The 19218-nt window shown below is 42.7% G+C and overlaps 1 protein-coding gene across 2 annotated transcripts in view; it reads right to left on the bottom strand.

Moving 5' to 3' along the window:
* Positions 1-19218, bottom strand: part of anapc1 (anaphase promoting complex subunit 1) — a 215129-nt gene that overhangs the window by 64874 nt on the left and 131037 nt on the right. For both annotated transcript variants that reach the window (XM_059645205.1, XM_059645206.1), the window contains exons 35-37: positions 11731-11807; positions 389-479; positions 202-255 (exon numbers count right to left, since the gene is read on the bottom strand). In XM_059645205.1, coding sequence (XP_059501188.1) covers positions 202-255; positions 389-479; positions 11731-11807 — 222 coding nt within the window. The remainder of the gene's footprint in view (positions 1-201; positions 256-388; positions 480-11730; positions 11808-19218) is intronic.

Below are 19218 nucleotides of genomic sequence, written 5' to 3'. Positions count from 1 at the left end.
TAATAGATGGGGTAGACAGTCCCCTGTGGCTGCAAGGCCCCTCTTTCAAACGACTTGCATGAACGCTGACTTCAAGGGAAATAAATCTACCCGAATTGCTCAGGCTTGATAATGAGCACAAAATACAAGAAGCAATACAAACCATTCAATGCTGCAACTGTGAATTGATCGCAAAATACAAGAACAAGAGATTTAACTTACCAGTGCTGCTGCAGGCGAAGAGACAGATTCCAGAAACATTTTCACATATTTGTACTAGAAATGAAAAACAACGGTTAACGACAGTCTTACGTAGAGATAGTCCCTAGCACATTGATTGAAAGCAGCAACCAAATAATAAGAAAGTGACAATAGCTTCAAGAAATTCATGACTGAAATTAAGACCTACCAGACAATTGAATGCTGCTGCATTAGATGAACCTGCAAATCGAAGGCCCATTGCCATACAGGCACCAGCAATAATGTTAATATGAGCTTGTCTGTAAGATAGTGAGAAGATTGCAGTACAAATTACTCAGAGGATAGGCAACAATTTATTTGCATATCTTATTTGACTGTTAGACCTAATTCCTTTTGACATGTTGCCAGGAATGAAGGGGCTCCAGGTTTTGAAAAAACCTATGGTGAAGGAGTAGAGTTCAATTTAAGTCCCCATACTTTCTCCTACTGATGGTGGTGGTGGTCACTGGAGAGTGGAGGGGAGACCAGGTGACCTTTGATTTGTGAAATCAGACTTCTCTTGGTTGGCAAATTGTCCACTTCAACTTGAGTTGATGGGATTAGAATTCTTTGAGGAGGTAAAGCAGACAAGCTATTTGGATCTCCAGAAGGCCTTTGACAAGGTGTGGCCAGGGTCCTGCTAAATAAGGTAAAAGCCTGTCATTGCAGGGGCAGGTATTTGCGTAGATAGAGGATCGGCTGACTGGGAGAAGCTGAGAATGAGGAGAAAGGGTTCTTTCACATGATGGTGGCTGGTGACTAATTCAGTTCCAGAAGGGTCAGCGTTGGGACCACGACCATTCACATTATATATTAACGATCTGGGGAAAGGAACTGCAGGCATTGTTGCTAAGTTTGCACAAAAACAGTTGGAACGACAGGTAATGGTGAGGGGTCTGCAGAAGGACTTGGACATGCCAGCAGAGGGGCAAATAAGTGGCAGATGGAATACAACGTGGGAAAGTGTGCAGTTATGCACTTTGATAGGAAGAATAAAGGTATAGAATATTCTCTAAATGGAGAAATGTTTTGGAAATCTGAAGCACAGAGGAACTTAAGAGAATCCTGAACTAGGACTCCTAAGTGTAACATGCAGGTTCAATTGGAAATGCTCAGCAGCATTTGTGAAGAGAAATCAGAGAAAGTGTCAAGGCTGGTGACCCTTCTTCAGAATTTCCCCCACCTTTTGAGGATGTCCCACATTAAGGTAACATATAAAAGTGCAAAATGTAGGTCAAACAAATTGTAAGTATTAGTTCAACAATTAGCTCTGAGGAAGGGTCACCAGACCCAAGAAGTTAACTCTGATTTCTCTTCACGGATGCTGCCAGACCTGCTGAGCTTTTCCATCAACTACTGTTTTTGTTTCTGATTTACAGCATCTGTGGTTCTTTTGGTTTTTATGCAGGTTCAGTCGACCGTTAGGGAGACAAATACAGTGTTTACACTCATTTCGAGATGGCTAGAATGCGAGAGCAGAGATGTACTGCTGTGGGTGCATAAGGCTCTGGTCAGGCAGTATTTGGAATACTGAGAGGAATTTTGTGCCCCACATCTGAGGATGGGTGCACAGACCTTGGAGGCGGTCCAAAGGAGCTTTACAAGATTCAAAAACAGATTTTGTTAGAAAAACCCAGCTGTGGAGAGAAAGCAAAATTAACATTTCAGGTCCAGTGACCATTCATGAGAACTGGCTGTATACGGGAAAAGATTGGTAAATAAGATGACAGGGGTTGGGGGAGGGGTGGGGAAACAGGAGAACAAGATTGAGAAACATATCAGTCATGACTGAATGGCACAGCAGACTCAATGGGATGAATGGCCTAATTCTGTTCCTTTATCTTATGGTCTCATGGTGTTAAGCTCATAAGGGATAGGATCCAATCACTGGAGTGGTGCAATTGGCTGGAAGCAGGCCAGATTGTTCAGCGGTTAATATCCAGGTTGTGAGAGGGGTGGGATGGGATAATGTAACAACTATACAACAAGTGGTTACACAAAGCAGCTATATCAGAAACTCTGAATTTAGGAAATTGTACCTTAAGCCAACAGACACCCGCTTATCAACTGAAATGCAGTTTTACATCTTGGATCTATGAACCGTTTATGTAAAATTTGATAAATGACAACTAACAGAGGGAAAATAAGGAAAGCTTCACCTTATCATGTTAGGAAACTGAGGTAGAAAAATAGGTTTTGTGGATAATGCAAAATGATTCAAACATGTGCAGGTCTGTCGGTAGCAGTTATGTATATTGCACTCTGACTCAGTGGAAATAAATGTTTAAAGCCGCTACTTGTGAGACCCCAATCAATAGTGCATTAGATAGGGTGTGTGTGTTTGTGTCTGTGTGCGTGAAAATTTGTTTTTAACATGTGCAAATCTTCATCCCGACAAGCACATCAGAGGTAAACTATTCCATTATAACTTTCAATCATTTATTTAAAACCATTACAAACAGCAAATCCATTGAAATTGCCTTCTGCAATTTTAGTAACAAATGCAATGATGCACAGCATCAGTTGAAACTGAAAAATGAAAATAACGAAGGCCTTAGAACATAACTTGCAACTAACATGGTGTTTTGCCTTTTCAAAAACCTTTCATCTTTAAATTCAACTTACAATTATTATTTCCTGTTCTATTTTGATTCCATCACTACTTCTACATCACTTTCCGATACGCGCAGTTCAGACTGATATGGGTGAATCATACCAGGAACTTCTTCCTCTGAGTAATCTGACAGAAAATCACCTCCAACCTCCCTTGTCAAACTATTTCAGCAAAGTGAGCCACATAGTTTCAGATAATCACACATTGATCAATCAGATGCACTTAGAAGAGAGTCTCAAAAGGAGGAGGGAAACGTGAAATGTGTCGCCTCAATTCTTTTTCATTCGAAAAATAGATCACCGCTCATTTAATTTTCTTTTTAGGCTGATGATAAGTCAGTTCGGGGCTGTAAACAACATCCATTCACTAACCAAGTGTGACTGATGTGGGGAATGACTGTCCAGGTTGTACAGTGAGGGCACGAGCTCTCAAATAGGGGCTTTTGCAGGGAGTTGAACAGGCTTAATGCTCTACTTCACGTGTTGCTGAGAACCAGCTGCATGCTTAAGCCCTCTTGCTGGTGTTAAAGCTCTGAAACATGTAGACACACTCTACACTCAGAGGTTTTATAGCGGAGCCTTCCAAAATCTGTTCCACATTTGAGGTTTTGAATACTTGCTGTCACCCACACAGTGTGAACCAGAGTGGGCAGAGGAGCAAAGCAGAGAAACTGGGATGTGGGAAGAGAAGGGCAGATTGCCTGGTTATAGATGATAGACTGTCAGCCTGGTCTGGTCTACGTGAGATGGCCGACCCATAGACAGGTGGTTGGCTCCTACCTGCCCTCTCAGGTGAACTTACAAAGGCAACTTTTGAGGGCAGTGAAGAATTGGCAGCAAATGCTGGCCTTCCCAGTGATTCCCACTGCTGGTTATGAGTCACTATGATGCATGGGTTGGCTGTGGCATTTCCTATATGACAACAGGGACAACCTTTCCAGAGTGTGCTAGTGCTTATTGGCACAGCTTGAAGTTGTAAGCTTTGTTCAAATAAATATGAATATTCCTTCAATCTGTGAAACAGGGTATCAGCAACAGTGGTCTGTCATGATGGGATTCTGCTATATTATCTCTGGGACAGTAGAGTCTGATAGAGTGTTAACAATCTTTAAATCCTTGTGCTTTTTTAATGGTGGGCTTGGTCTGAATGGACTGAACGTGGAGGCAGGTTCCAGCTTCAAAAAGGTCACTGCTTTTTATCAAAAGCCCATTAACTCAAACAGCCACCCCACCCTGCACTGTTCTCATAGCTCTGCACTCTTTACTTCCACTCTCTCGAATCTGCGATGGCCTCGTGGTATTGTCGCAGAACTAGCAATCCAGAGAATCAGGTAAATGTTCTGGGATCAGAGTTCAAATCCTGACCATGGCAGATGGTGGAATTTGAATCACATAAAAATAATCTGGAATTAAGAGTCCAATGACGACCATGCAACCACTGTTAATTGTCGCAAAACCCCATCTAGGTCACCAAAGTCCTTGAGGGAAGCAAACTGCCATCCTTATACAGACTGGCCGACAAGTGACTGTAGACCCACATCAATGCGGTTGGCTTTGAACTACCCTCTGAAATGGCCCAGCAAGCCACTCAGTTGTATCAGATCTTTGAGGATGTGACTAGAAAAGTTGATGAGGGTCGAGCTGTTGATGTGGTGTACATGGACTTCAGTAAGGCATTTGATAAGGTTCCCCATGGTAGGCTCATTCAGAAGGTCAGGAGGAATGGGATACAGGGGAACTTAGCTGTCTGGATACAGAATTGGCTGGCCAACAGAAGGCAGCGAGTGGTAGTAGAAGGAAAATATTCCGCCTGGAAGTCAGTGGTGAGTGGTATTCCACAGGGCTCTGTCCTTGGGCCTCTACTGTTTGTAATTTTTATTAATGACTTGGATGAGGGTATTGAAGGATGGGTCAGCAAGTTTGCAGACGACACAAAGGTTGGAGGTGTCGTTGACAGTATAGAGGGCTGTTGTAGGCTGCAGCGGGACATTGACAGAATGCAGAGATGGGCTGAGAGGTGGCAGGTGGAGTTCAACCTGGATAAATGCGAGGTGATGCATTTTGGAAGGTCGAATTTGAAAGCTGAGTACAGGATTAAGGATAGGATTCTTGGCAGTGTGGAGGAACAGAGGGATGTTGGTGTGCAGATACATAGATCCCTTAAAATGGCCACCCAAGTGGACAGGGTTGTTAAGAAAGCATATGGTGTTTTGGCTTTCATTAACAGGGGGATTGAGTTTAAGAGTCGTGAGATCTTGTTGCAGCTCTATAAAACTTTGGTTAGACCGCACTTGGAATACTGCGTCCAGTTCTGGTCGCCCTATTATAGGAAAGATGTGGATGCTTTGGAGAGGGTTCAGAGGAGGTTTACCAGGATGCTGCCTGGACTGGAGGGCTTATCTTATGAAGAGAGGTTGACTGAGCTCGGACTTTTTTCATTGGAGAAAAGGAGGAGGAGAGGGGACCTAAATGAGGTATACAAGATAATGAGAGGCATAGATAGAGTTGATAGCCAGAGACTATTTCCCAGGGCAGAAATGGCTAGCACGAGGGGTCATAGTTTTAAGCTGGTTGGAGGAAAGTATAGAGGGGATGTCAGAGGCGGGTTCTTTACACAGAGAGTTGTGAGAGCATGGAATGCGTTGCCAGCAGCAGTTGTGGAAGCAAGGTCATTGGGGTCATTTAAGAGACTGCTGGACATGCATATGGTCACAGAAATTTGAGAGTGCATACATGAGGATCAATGGTCGGCACAACATCGTGGGCTGAAGGGCCTGTTCTGTGCTGTACTGTTCTATGTTCTATGTTCAACTGCTGAAAGGGAAAAAAACGTGTGAAATCAAATGGACCACGACTAAGGTACAGGAAATGACAATAACAAAAACAGTCCTGTGGACTCTGCAAACACTAATTTCTGGGGCTCATGGCAAAATTGGGAGAACTATCTCACAGACTAGTCAACCAACAGCCCAACGCAGTCAAACCTCCTTCCCTTCAGCACCCTGGATGTACCCACAGCACATGGACTGCAGCGGTTCGAGAAGGCAGCTCACCACCACCTTCTCAAGGGCAACTAGAGATGGGCAAGAAATGCTGGGCCCAGCCAGCGACACCCACAGCCCATGAATGAATGAAAGAAAATTTCACTCTGACTTGATCTGAATGCATCAATGAATTGATCATCTCAAAAGATAATTGCACCAGACTCAAAAAACAACTTGCACTATAAACAAACTTAAACAGAAGCACTTCAGTTGCCAATTTAGTATGCCAATAAATCTCTCAGAGCATGCACTCTCCGAAAACGAGAGGTTTGTTTTTGCTCAAGTTTTCAAATTAGTGTGCCTCATGCTGCATTAACTGAGCAGACATACTTGTGGAGTTTGAATTCCTTCATTACCTCACCATAAGTCAACATCCAACATGGATATGGAAAGCCCAAAATGCTCCCAGCAGACCTGGTGTGTAGATACTGCGGAACACGCATCAGTTTTATACCTTTCATAAAAATGGCTGGTAGCAGCATGCAAAGTAAAGGTAAAGCTAACAAAGAGGTTGGAGTGATCACACTCAACAAACGTGATTACATCAATAAAGTGCCATGCTTAGTGTCAGTTGCAAATTCATATCTACAGGATGATCGCACAGCAACACTAAACAACTGCACCTCCCAGTCGCGAACCATTTCAACTCCCCCTCACATTTCTTAGACGACATGTCCATCCTGGGCCTCCTGCAGTGCCACAATGATGCCACCTGAAGGTTGCAGGAACAGCAACTCATATTCCGCTTGGGAACCCTGCAGCCATATGGTATCAATGTGGACTTCACAAGCTTCAAAATCTCCCCTTCCCCCACTGCATCCCAAAACCAGCCCAGCTCGTCCCTGCCTCCCTAACCTGTTCTCCCTCCACCTATCCCCTCCTCCCACATTCAGCCCCACCCCCATTTCCTACCTACTAACCTCATTCCGCCCCCTTGACCTGTCTGTCCTCTCTGGTCTGACCTATCTCGACCCGAACTCTCCACCTACACTCACCTTTACTGGCTCCAATCCCACCTCTTTGACGCGTCTGTCTCCTTGCCAACCATCTTCTCCCCTATCCATCTTCTAACCGCCTCCCCCTCTCTCCCTGTTTACTTCAGAATCCCCTTCCCCTCCCCCATTTCTGAATAAGGATCTAGGCCTGAAACATCAGCCTTCCTGCTCCATTGATGCTGCTTGGCCTGGTGTGTTTATCCAGCTCTATACCTTGTTATTTAACACTCAACAGTAAGCTGGGTAAGTATTTGTTAGACTTATCCTGCCTGGTGATATGCGTGATTGGATTCGTCTTCATAGCTCAGAGTCTCCACCAGTGCCCAAGAAACACAAAAGCGATGTTCCTTCACATCCTATTTTACCGATGACTGGCTCTGCACAACATGAATTGGCCAAAAGGCTGAGGGAGCTGCTACAACCAATTTGAAATGAGTTTTCCACATACACTGCAAAGGATACTTGTACACTACATATTGGGAACAGTAGCGTCCACGTGATCTTCAACAGTGCTAGCTTCTTCAGCAGTGTACCACTCAAGGAAGCCATTAACATTTTCACTATATCACTAAATCCTAACAATCTAGATACTACCAGTGCCTGAATCTATTTCCACTTAACTCATGAAGGATGCAGCACGCACAATTGAGTCCAGATTAAATGACACCACGTACACCTGAATAATTGATCATTGCCACATGATGCCCTTTACGCCCAAATCCTGCTAACATTTTTTTTCGGGTTACCATGGGAAATGAGTGTTTGATGGAGAATGCCAAACCTCCTACCTTTTTTACATACTTCCGACACCTAGATAATGAGTTTACTGTGCTTGAATCTGCATCTTCATCAAAGAATTTCTTAACACAGCTTAAACTCAATCTTGCGCTGACATGCACCACTGAAATGGAGCAATAAAATGAGCTTACTTTTCTTGATGAGAAATCTGCCAATGGGCTCTCAACCACACTTGAAAGTCTATGTTTATGTACATATTGGAATTTCTCCCGGTCACACGCTACAAGCTCCATGTTACTGGGTAACCCCACAAATAGATCAGCTGCTCACTGTATAAGCTTGATGCTGAGGTAGGGCAAATCAAAACTCTCCTTTGTGATATTGGGTACACCAATCAAATCATCAAATATTGTATGCCGCATAAATTTACTTAAGATCCTACAGCCACCACTTCTGGCCCTGAATGGTATCTGGTTTACCTGAAAGGGAAATGTCTTAACAAATTAAATGATTGAATCTAGCGTCGCAGGCTGCAATGTTGCAATAAATACACAACTGGTTTTCTCTGCTAAGAGGATACTGCTGTAAAGCCCAAAACGATGTTTTGCCTTCTACGTAAATGAACAATGAGTAGATGGGTTTCAGCGCTAATGCGATGCCAGGGAAATATTCACATTATTTGGTCTTGACTTGGAAAGTGGTATCAAAAGTCATATATCCAAATTCATTGATAACACAAAGTTATGTGGCATTTTAACCAGATGATAGCATAAAATTATAAAAAGATATGAATAGAGTAAGTGAATGGGCACAACTGTGGCAGATGGATTTCAATGTAAGCAAGTACGAGGTTGTCCATTTTGGACTGAGAAAGGATAGCTCAAGGTACTTTCTGGATGGTACGAAGTCAAATACACTGGGTTTCCGAAGAGACTGGTGAGTTCGGGTGCATTGTTCTTTGAAATGTCATGACCACGTACAGAAAATAATCAAGAAATGCAATGGAATGTTGGCCTTTACATCAAGAGGACTGGGCTAGAAGGATGCAGAAGTTATGCTGCAGCCACACAAAACACTGGCTACACTTGGAGCACTACAAGCAGATCTAGGCACCACACCCTTAGAAGGGTATATTGGCCTTGGAGGGGGTATAACTTAGGTTTACAAGAATGCTACGTGGTCTTCAGGGGTCATGGTACCAGCAGAGATTCTACAAATTGTGCCAGTTTTCTCTAGAATTTCGAGTGATCTGATCCAAGTTTTCACGATTTTAATAGGAAAAGACAGGGTAGATAAACTATTTTCACTGGTTGTGGATTCTAGAACTAGGGGGCTTAGTCTCAGAATTAGGGGCGGACCATCAGGAAAGATGTTAGGAAGCACTTTTACACACAAAGGCTGGCAGAGGTTTAGAATGCTCCTCCACAAATGGCAGTGGACGCTAGATCAGTTGTTAATTTTAAATCGGAGATAGATAATTTTTGTTTAAGCAAAAGGTATGAAGGGATATGGGCCACAGGCAGGTAAATGGAGTTCAGTCACCGATTGGTATTGTTCTCACTGAACGGTGGAACATAGTAGAGGGGCTGAATAGCTGACTCCTTTCCCTATTATAAGGCTTAGTTCTTATCACCTGGTGGACCGCATCAAACAAGACATCCCTTTGACCATTCATAGTGGGCATTGTGCTCAACCAGCCCATACCTGAAAAGCCCAGAAAACCAAATGTCTAACACTAGATAGTGACATAAATGAGGACTGAGAAGTTTACAAGACACAGTAAAGGAGGACCAAAAGACTGATAAGGAAGAACCAAATGCAAATACAATCTAGCAAAATACATAAAAAACAGACCTTTAATGTTCCTAAAGGCACATAAAAAATCAACTAAGACAATTCTGGACCTCTTAAAATCACAGTCGGGAGAATTTACAATGGGGAATAGAGAAAAGACAGAGAAGATAAATTATTAATTGGTATTTGTTTTCAGTGAGAAATCTCTCAGAATGAGAGATCCAAGTGACTAGCAAGGATAAGGAGTTGAAGGAAATTAGTATAAGGCAGAAGATTGCACTGGAGAAATTGACACGGCTGAAAGCTGATACATCCCCAGGGCCTGATGGTCTATATCACATTGTTGAAAGAAGTGGAAATAAATACAGTAGATGCGCTAGTAAACATCTTCCAAAATCTTATTGATTCTGGATTGATTCCTGCAAATTGGACCTTAACCAATGTCATCCCATAATTTAAGAAGGCAGCAAAAGAAACAAAAATCTACAGACCTACCGGCCTTACATTAGTGGTCGCAAAAATGCTACTGTCTATAGGACATAATAAATGGAAACTGGACAAAAAGTAATCTGATAGGACATTGCATGGGTTTGTGAATGAAAAGTCATACTTGTTGCAGCTTTTTGAGAATGTAACTTATGAAGTAGGAAAAGGGGAGTTGGTGGATATGGCATATTTGCATTTTCAGAAGGCTTTTGATAAGGTCCTTCCCACATGAGGTTGGTTAGCAAGATTAAAGCATGTAGTAAAGGAAGTGACATGCGAGCATGAATTAAGGACTGACTAAAAGAGAGGAAGCACAGAGCAGGAATAAACAGGTCATTCTCTACTGGCATAGAGAGTAATGAGGTTCTGTTAGAATGAATACTTTGGCTCCAGCTAGTCACAATGATTTTGATGTGGGGAGTAAATCTAATACTTGTAATTTTTCATTGATAAAAAACTGAGCAGGAATGTTGTGAGGAAGATGTAAAGTGTTTTGCAGAAGATTTAGACAGGTTTTGTCATTGGGTAAGAACATGACCGATGACCTTAAAATGTGAGATTATCCACTTTGGTGGGAAGAACAGATTTGCAGAGTATTTCTTCACTAGCAAAAGGATGAAAAATGTTAATACGTACAAGAATTTGGGTGTTCCTTATCAAGATATCACTGAAGGTTAATGCGCAGGTACAACAAGCTGTTAAGAAGGCTAATGGAATGTTAGCCTTTATCATAAGAGGACAGGAGAACAGGAATATTCAAGTCTTACTTCAATTGTATTGGAGCTCAGTTGGAGTGCACTGTGCATTGTGTGTAGTTTTAGTCGCCTTATCTTGGGAAACAATATTATTGCCATAAATGGAGCGCAACAAAGATTCACCAGACTTCTTACAAGGACTGGGGGGGTGTCTGACCTATGAAGAATCATTGGGCAAACTGGGCCTTGTATTCTGTCTACAGTTTCGAGGAATGACAGCTGACCTCATTGAAGCCTATAAAGTACTTACAGATAGGGTAGATGCAAGCATGGGGATTCTCCTGGTTTGGGAAGTATAGAACCAGAAGCATAATTTAAAAATAAAGGAAACGTCATTTACAATTCAGACGAGGTTTTTTTTTTCCACTCAGATGATTGTGAATCTTTGCAATTCTCTAAGAGAGTTGTGAAAGAACAATTTCAATTGGCCATGGCCATGTTGAATGGCGAAACAAGCTCGACAGGCTGTACAGCCTACTCCTGTTTCTGTGTGACTCCAGAAGTTAATTAAGTTAACTTTATCAATCAAACTTAAATTTCATGAGTTTGTGTCCCCAGTGGATTAGCCTGGGCCTCTGGATTATTGGTTAGGTGACATTACCACCATCTATCAGTATTCTAATGATGGGTCTAGGCCTGAAACGTCAGTCTTCCTGCTCTTCTGATGCTACCTAGCCTGCTGTGTTCATCCAGCTCTACACCTTGTTATCTCAGATTCTCCAGCATCTGCAGTTCCTACGACCTCTGAAAGTATTTTAATGATGTTGGGTGAGGGACAAATGTAAGATGAAACACTGGGGAGTATGTCACATCTGCTCTTTTTTGAAAAAAGCATCTTCTACAGCCATCTGAAAGAATTAGCAGAGCCTTGGTTTAACAAGTTATTGGAAAGACAACAACCCCAACAGTGCAGCACTCCCTCACTCCAACACCACAGTGTCAGCCTACATTATGTGCATTATCTGGAATGGGCTTGAATCCAAAAAATACCTTCTGATTCAGATGTGAAACTTCAACCAGCTGAGTCATGACTGAACACCAACATCTGAAATTTTATTTTGAAAAAAAGCCTAAATTTAAACTTACCGCATGGTTTGCAAGTCAACGTCTTCAGCTACTTGCCCATCCATGGTGTTTAATGAAGTATTGTTCTGTCTAACAATCTATAAGGAAACAAGTGCCAAGTAGAAGTATTATATTGAGGACAAAGAAGAAATATTCTCACTCCAGTAGAGTTAAAACTGCTTCACGTTGGAAATATTATACTCCAGTGTGAAATTTCTTTGCATTAGAGTCCAAAATTACTGCTGCATTCAGGTGCCATTGCTGAAACACTTAACCATAAAGGTTTTAAACATTCCTGTTTACTCAAATATTATATTTGTACCAAAATGTGTCAATTCTGACACCAACACCAATCAAGAAGGTCCACAAAATGCAAGAAATGCCAAAGTGGGCTACGTTGTCCTGCATGTGTCAAATATATCGACTGCTATCGCACTTACATTCAACCAGACAAATGGAAAGTTATTATCACAGTCCTCGTTTGTGGTTTGTTGTCAGTGAACAGTGCTTGAGGAGCAAAAAGGTGAGTTCGTCTCTCTGTAGAATTCCAAGTCTTGGATCAAGTCTTGTTACTATAGTGTTTGTCTGTTTGATGCAGGCACCTTAACAGTAGCAGTACTGTAGGGCACAGAATAAATCAGGCGATAATGACAGCATGTAAAGACAGCAGTACATTAATCGTGGATCATTTCATTCTTCATGTAGAATGGTAAAACCAAATTGGCAAAAGTAATCACAAAGGAAAGTTCTTAGAATGTATTTGGAACTGTTGCCTAAAACTTTTGTAGGTTCAACCAGGGTTCAGGCTGTTTTGAATCTAGTAATGAGGCAGATTTAATAAGTGATCCTAGAGTCAGACATTCCCAAGGCTACATGGCAACATTGAGCATTCAGTCTGAAATTGAGAAATCTGGATTGACAATAACTGTGCTAAATTTAACAAGGGTAATTACAAAGAATTGGTGGGAGGGATGGCTGGAATGGATTGGAGGAGTTTCATAGCAAAGACAATTGAGGAACAATGGCGGATGTTTAAGAAAATAGTTTATGGTGCATAGCAAAGATTGACTCCACTTAGACACAAAGATTCTAAGAGGGGGATCATGGTTCACCAGGGCAATTAACAATAACATCAATTTAAAAATAAAAACAGTGTGGTAAAGATGTGTGGCAAGCTAAATGATTGGGAAAGTTTTAAGAAACAACAAAAAGAAACCAAAAGAATAACAAAGAGGGAGAAAATAATCTTGAGGGCAAACTAGCAAGCAATGTCAAGACAGACAGCAAGAGCTTTTTCAAATAAAAGGCAGAGAGAGGCCAAAGTGAACATAGGTCCCTTATGACTATAATAATGGGGAGCAAGGAAATGGCAGAGGATGACGCTTTTTTAATTTATTCATGGGATCGGTGTATCAATCATTGGGGCAGCATTTATTGCCCATTCCAACTGCCCTGGAAAAGGTGGTTATGAGCTGTCTTCTTGAACTGCTGCAGTCCTTGGGGTTTAGGGACACCTGGAGTGCCGCTAGGAAGGGTGCTTCAGGAATTTGACTCAACCACAGTTAAGCAACGGCAATATTATTCCAAGACAGTGAGCACTGTGTTTCAGAGAGGAACATGCCTGTGGTATTTCCATATATCTGTTGTCCTTGTTGCAGGTTTAAGAAGTGATGTCAAAGGAGGTTTGGTAAGTCTACACCTTGCAGACATTGTTGGCTTTGTATGTTTGTGCTGAAGGGAGCGATTATTGAACTAGGTGTTAGGATTGTCAATCAAGAGAGCTACTTTATCCTAGAAGGTATCAAGCTTGTTATGTGTGACTGGACCTTAAGCGAAGAGCATTCCATTACACTTCTGCCTTGTAGGTAGTGCACAGGCCTTAGGAATCAGATAGTGAGTTAGTTGCCACAGGATTCCCAGCTCCGGCAGACACAGTACAGTTGTGGTCAATGGTGACACCCCCACCCCCCCCAGGGTGCAGACAGTGGGTCATTCAGTGAAGGTATGTCAATGACCATCAAGGGGCACCTAGGAAGGTGCTCCCTTATTTGAGATCCTCATTGCCTGCCAAGTATGAGTCTCTTTCCATGCAGTCACACCCCCTCTTGCTCCTGACCACTGACCAAATCACAAGACCCTTTCCCAAGTACGGGATTTGCATTCATCCTGGAGTTAAATTGTTGAGGTGACTTTTCCTCTCCCTAATGTGCTTCAGTACCAGCCTCCAGCTCACTGACCCTGAGCTGAAATGATCGCAGCCGCAGGTGCCTGTATGCCTGGGATCACATGGGGGTCCAGAAACTCCCACGTTCTACAATCACAGAACATCAGCTGCCCTGCCAACTTCATGACGCGTTATGTGACGAGTGCTTCTTTCTTAGACGGCATCTTCAAAGCTCACGTCCAGTATCATCCAGAAGTCCAAGACCAGCAAATACACGTGAGGCACAATCAACTGCAGTTCTGCTCCAGCATTGTAACTTAGAACCATATCACCATTCCCTCTCTGTCACTGGGTCAAGACCCTGTAATTGCTCCCCTAACAGCATTGTTCGCGTGCCTACATTCAATGAACGACAGTGGTTCAAGCACCTTACCTCTGCTTTAAGAATTAGCAATAAATGCAGGCCTTGACAGTGATACAGGAACCCAATGAATTAATTTAAAAGAACAAACACCAAGGACAAAACAGTACTCAATCTTCCACCTTTGTCCCCTACTGTAATCTTCAGCATCAAAGGCTGAAGGACTCAAAGCCTGAAGCACCTGTTAGGATGTAATGTTTCTACAGACTAATCCAGTTTCAATGCTAACTGCGTCAGGAACCATAATTTGCATCATACTAGTTGTCTCGCAAGGTAACAACAAGGTCAGCTAAAGCAAAATTTTCACTGAAACAAGCAAATGTTACAATTGTGATGATGATCACAGGAAATAGGAGAATAAAAGGTGGAAGGGAATTAAAGGGGTAGATAAAGACAGTGGGAGAGACAGTCAGAGAAAATCAGAGTGGGGGGGAACATAGGTGAGGGGACGAGGGGGGTGGAGGCTTCAGAGGAAAGGGACTAAGAGAGAAGGATAGGAAGAAGAGAGAGAAGGGAAGTGAACAGAAAAAAAAAGTGCGTGAAAACAAGGTTGGAGATAAAAGGAAGGTAGAAAGGGTAAAACAAAAGCGAAAAGAGAGAGAGACGTTATCTCAGACTCTCCAGCACCTGCAGTTCCCATTATCTCTGATACTATCTTAACCCCAATGCCAAGCCTCTTCCAGGGATGCCTAACCTGAAGAAGTTACCCTCCGGACATACCTCAGGGAATCTCTCTCCCACTGCAAAGCTCTTGTTAATTTGTCTGTCTCTTCTCCACCTATCTTCTCCTCTATCCATCTTCAATCCGCCTCCCCCTCTCTCCCTATTTATTCCAGTTCCCTCTCCCCTTCCCCCTTTTCTGATGAAGGGTCTAGGCCCGAAACGTCAGCTTTTGTGCTCCTGTGATGCTGCTTGGCCTGCTGTGTTCATCCAGCTCCACACTTTGTTATTCTCCAGCATCTGCAGTTCCCATTATCTATGAGGCATTGCAAGGCACTGGTGAACATTTGAGCTCACATGTAAGGCAGGCTTTATGACTCCAACTTGATGTAATGAGTTTGAGAGACAGAGATATGATGAATCTCTGAACTGTTAGATGAATAAGTGCACAGTATGTTCCCACAAACAGCAACATCGCCAGTTACAAGTTTTTAGAAATTACCGCAAAAAAGCATTTACTTGCAACAACTCTAAAATCCTGAGGAACAAAAACAAAGCTGCTGGAAAAGCTCAGCAGGTCTGGCAGCATTTGTGGAGAAAACAGAGTTAACATTTCAGGTCTGGTGACCCCTCCTCAGAACCGTTCCTAAAATCCTGAGGTCTACGGAACTGCCTATATGAACTGAGCCTAGCTCACTGGAGAAAAGCCCTTTGCTTAGAAACTGATGCAGAAGCTCCTCAGTTTCATGATCTTAACTGCTGTCCTTATTTATCAGGCAAATTTACTTCTCCAATTCTAAGCTTTGAAGTGGAATTTCCATTCCAGATATGATCTGATCAACTAAAACACAAAGTTCTTGCATAATCTGCCTTTCATATCCAAACGTGTAGGTGCACTCAATCCTACTCAGCTGTAGGAGGACGCAGTGTCTTAGCAATCTACATGGTTTAACGGAGCTGCCACTGCAGTTATAGCATTTGCTGAGTTTAAAACATTATGCAAACTTTGTAAAATGCCTCATCATACTGGTAAGACAGGTCACTAATTATTTAACCCAACTCTCCACCAACGCATATTCTTGCTTTTCTTTGACAATAAAGGTTGCTCATAATTAGTCACATTCCAGTGCACCTTAAGATTGCTACGTAATGGAAGAGCACCTCTGAGATTTCCACTCTCCGTGGGTGGTCATTAAACAAACTAATAGTTCAACTGAAGAAGTAGTAAATGGGTGCACTGGAATCTTCCTCAATCTAATTGTACAAGAGACAATTTCCATTGCAATTAAGTAAATAAAAAGTGTTCTTGGCTATTACGAAAAATAGCCCCTAGATTCCAAGATGTGCTTCACACCTCCAAGTACTGTTTAAAGTCTGTCTGAAGACTATATTACGTTAGGTTTATTCTTTCGGCGATGGGACATCCTGCCAGTGGTGGATGAGCTGCCATTTACACATACATTGGTGTTTCCTTTCAATGAATAAATCAGGTAGCTTCCCCATTCCAGCCTACATCCCACCACAACCATCAAATATGCTCTGCCCCAACAGAAAACCCTGTCAAATGGAAAACCCCCTCGATATGCCTCCTCTGTTTTGGAGGTGACAAACAATTGACTCCAGACTCGGTTCACTGCATTGTTGGAAGTATCAACCCCTCATGATGCTACTGTATAATCCATCCCATCAGTCAGTAAAGTTGTTTGTCTTCCTCTCAACTGCTAACTTTGCCCAAACAATAACACAACGGCTTCGTTTTAATTTTTTTCCATCAGTTGCCTCTGCCAGGTACATTTTCTGAATGTATTCATATCCCATAATGCTTCTCCCTTGTTGCATCGGTGTAAGGACGTTAACATTATTATTGCTGGCTGAGTAGTGAGTGTATGCCAATGGAAGTAGGTCACTCAAGTAATTCACTCACTCAGTTCTCTTGAGACTTTTCCTGCCAAGAGAAACTGAGTGCACCTCCTCGACAGTGAAGGGATTTTTCCAATTGCACGTGTGGGACGTGGGTGTCACTGGCTGGGCCAGTATTTATTGCTTGTCACTCGTTGCCCCCAAGAATGTGGTGGTGAACTGCAGTCCGCATACTGTGGGTTGACCCACAATGCATTTGGGAGAGAATTCCAGTGACAGCAAAGGAACAACAATATATTTCCAAATGAGGATGGCGAGTGACTTGGAAGGGAACTTGAAGGTGGTGGTGTTCCCATGCATCTGCTGCCCTTGTTCTTCTCGATGGAAGTGGTCATCAGTTTGGAAGGTGCTGTCTGAGGATCTCAGGTGAATTTCTGCAGTGCATCCTGCTGAGCATCGTAATGGATGAAGTGGATGCTTTTGTGCATAGTGCCAATCAGTGCTCTGTCTTAGAATGATATCAAGCTTCATGAGCGTTGTTGGAGCTGCACTGATCCAGGCAAGAGAGGAGTATTTCAACACATTCGTGACTTGTGCCTTGTGGATGGTGAGTTTGCGGAGTCAGGAGGGGAGTTACTCACCGCAGTATTCCTAGCCTCTGACCTGCTGTTGTAGGCACTGTTTAAGAGACTGTTTTGGCATATCTCCTGTATATATGGTCCTGGTCTCACTACTGTAGAGGAGAGGATGTAGGTGTGATGAAGTCTCAGTTTGGTGCTCTCAGTTAAGTTGTTATTACTCCAGACTCTGTCATTCAGTTTGGACATAACAGCAGCAGCACCAAGCGATCGTTTGCTGGCGATTGTGCAGTCCAAAAGTTGTGCAAAAGTTTCCACAGTCTACAGCATTACATTATTGAGACTGTTACACAGCACTATGGAAATACCATGGACTTCCTGATGCTGACTCCTCCTTCGGATGAGAAAATCTGTCTTTTGTGCCATTGTAGTGAGTACTTGATATGGAATGCACATGCAGCCATCATCAGAAAGGGACAATGGGTTTTCATTTAGTCTGACCACATTTTCCACAGAGCCATAGAAAATAATCACTTGCATTTATTGAACATTATTCGTCACATCACACTTTACAGGCAAGTTATTAAAGAAAACGCTGTTGGGCCACGTGAGGGCAAGCGATCAAGGGCTCATCAACAAAACAGGTTTTAGAACATAGAACAATACATCACAGTAAAAGCCCTTCGGCCCACGATGTTGCACCGACCTATTATCCTATAAAGATCAATCTACCCTGCATACCCTACATTATACTATCATCTCTGTGCCAATCCAAGAATCACTTAAATGTCTCTAATGTATCTGACTCCACTACCACTACCAGCAGCGCATTCCACACGCCCACCACTCTCTGTGTGAAGAACCTATCTCTGACAGCTCCCCTATATTTTCCTCCAATCACCTTAAAATTACACCTCCTCATAATAGTTATTTCCACCCTGAGAAAAAGTCTCTGACAATCTACTCTATCTGTGCCTCTCATCATCTTGTACACCTCTATCAAGTCACCTCTCATCCTTCTTCACTCCAGTGAGAAAAGCCATAACTGCCTCAACCTCTCCAGTCCAGGCAGCATCCTGGTAAATCTCCTCTGCATCTTCTCTAAAGTTTTCACATCCTTCCTGTAACGAGACGACCAGAACGGAACACAATATTCCAAGTGTGGTCTTACCATTTATAGAGATGCAGCATAACCTCATGGCTCTTAAATTCAATTCCCCTGCCAGTGAAAGCCAACACACCATATGCCTTCTTTACAACCCTATCAAATTGTGTAGCAACTTTGAGAGATCTCTGAACATGAATCCCAAGATCCCTCTGTTCCTCCACAGTGCTTTAAGGAGTAACTTAAAAGAGGACAGACAGAGAGATAATTCCACAATTTAGGACTTTGAGAAAAGCGCAGCCAGCATTGGTGGAACAGCAAGGTAGGGGTGGAGGTTAGATTGACCTTAGGCTTAGGGCAAAAGTTCAGCACAACATTGAGGGCCAAAGGGCCTGCATTGTACAGTACTGTTCTATGTTCTAACAAATAGAAATGACAATGGAGAAAAACGGTCACTGGAGATTCCTGACCACAAGAACAAAGCATGCGTGATTGACAGACAGTGCTCATCATCCCTAAAACACTATCTACAGATCCTCCAGTTTATTTTTCACAAAGTTAGAAAGACATAGCAGCAGCTTTAGTGAGCTCATGCACCATAAGGTTTCAAACATCCTTATCTAGTTTCACTATCAGCATATAAAAACAAGATGCAATCTGCAATCAGCACATCAAGAAAATATTTTGGCTACTTTTGGAACCACCCAGCTTAGAGGGTCCT

Source organism: Stegostoma tigrinum, chromosome 4 (assembly GCF_030684315.1).
Source record: "Stegostoma tigrinum isolate sSteTig4 chromosome 4, sSteTig4.hap1, whole genome shotgun sequence".
NCBI lineage: Eukaryota > Metazoa > Chordata > Chondrichthyes > Orectolobiformes > Stegostomatidae > Stegostoma > Stegostoma tigrinum.
This window is presented reverse-complemented; position numbering and strand designations above follow the sequence as displayed.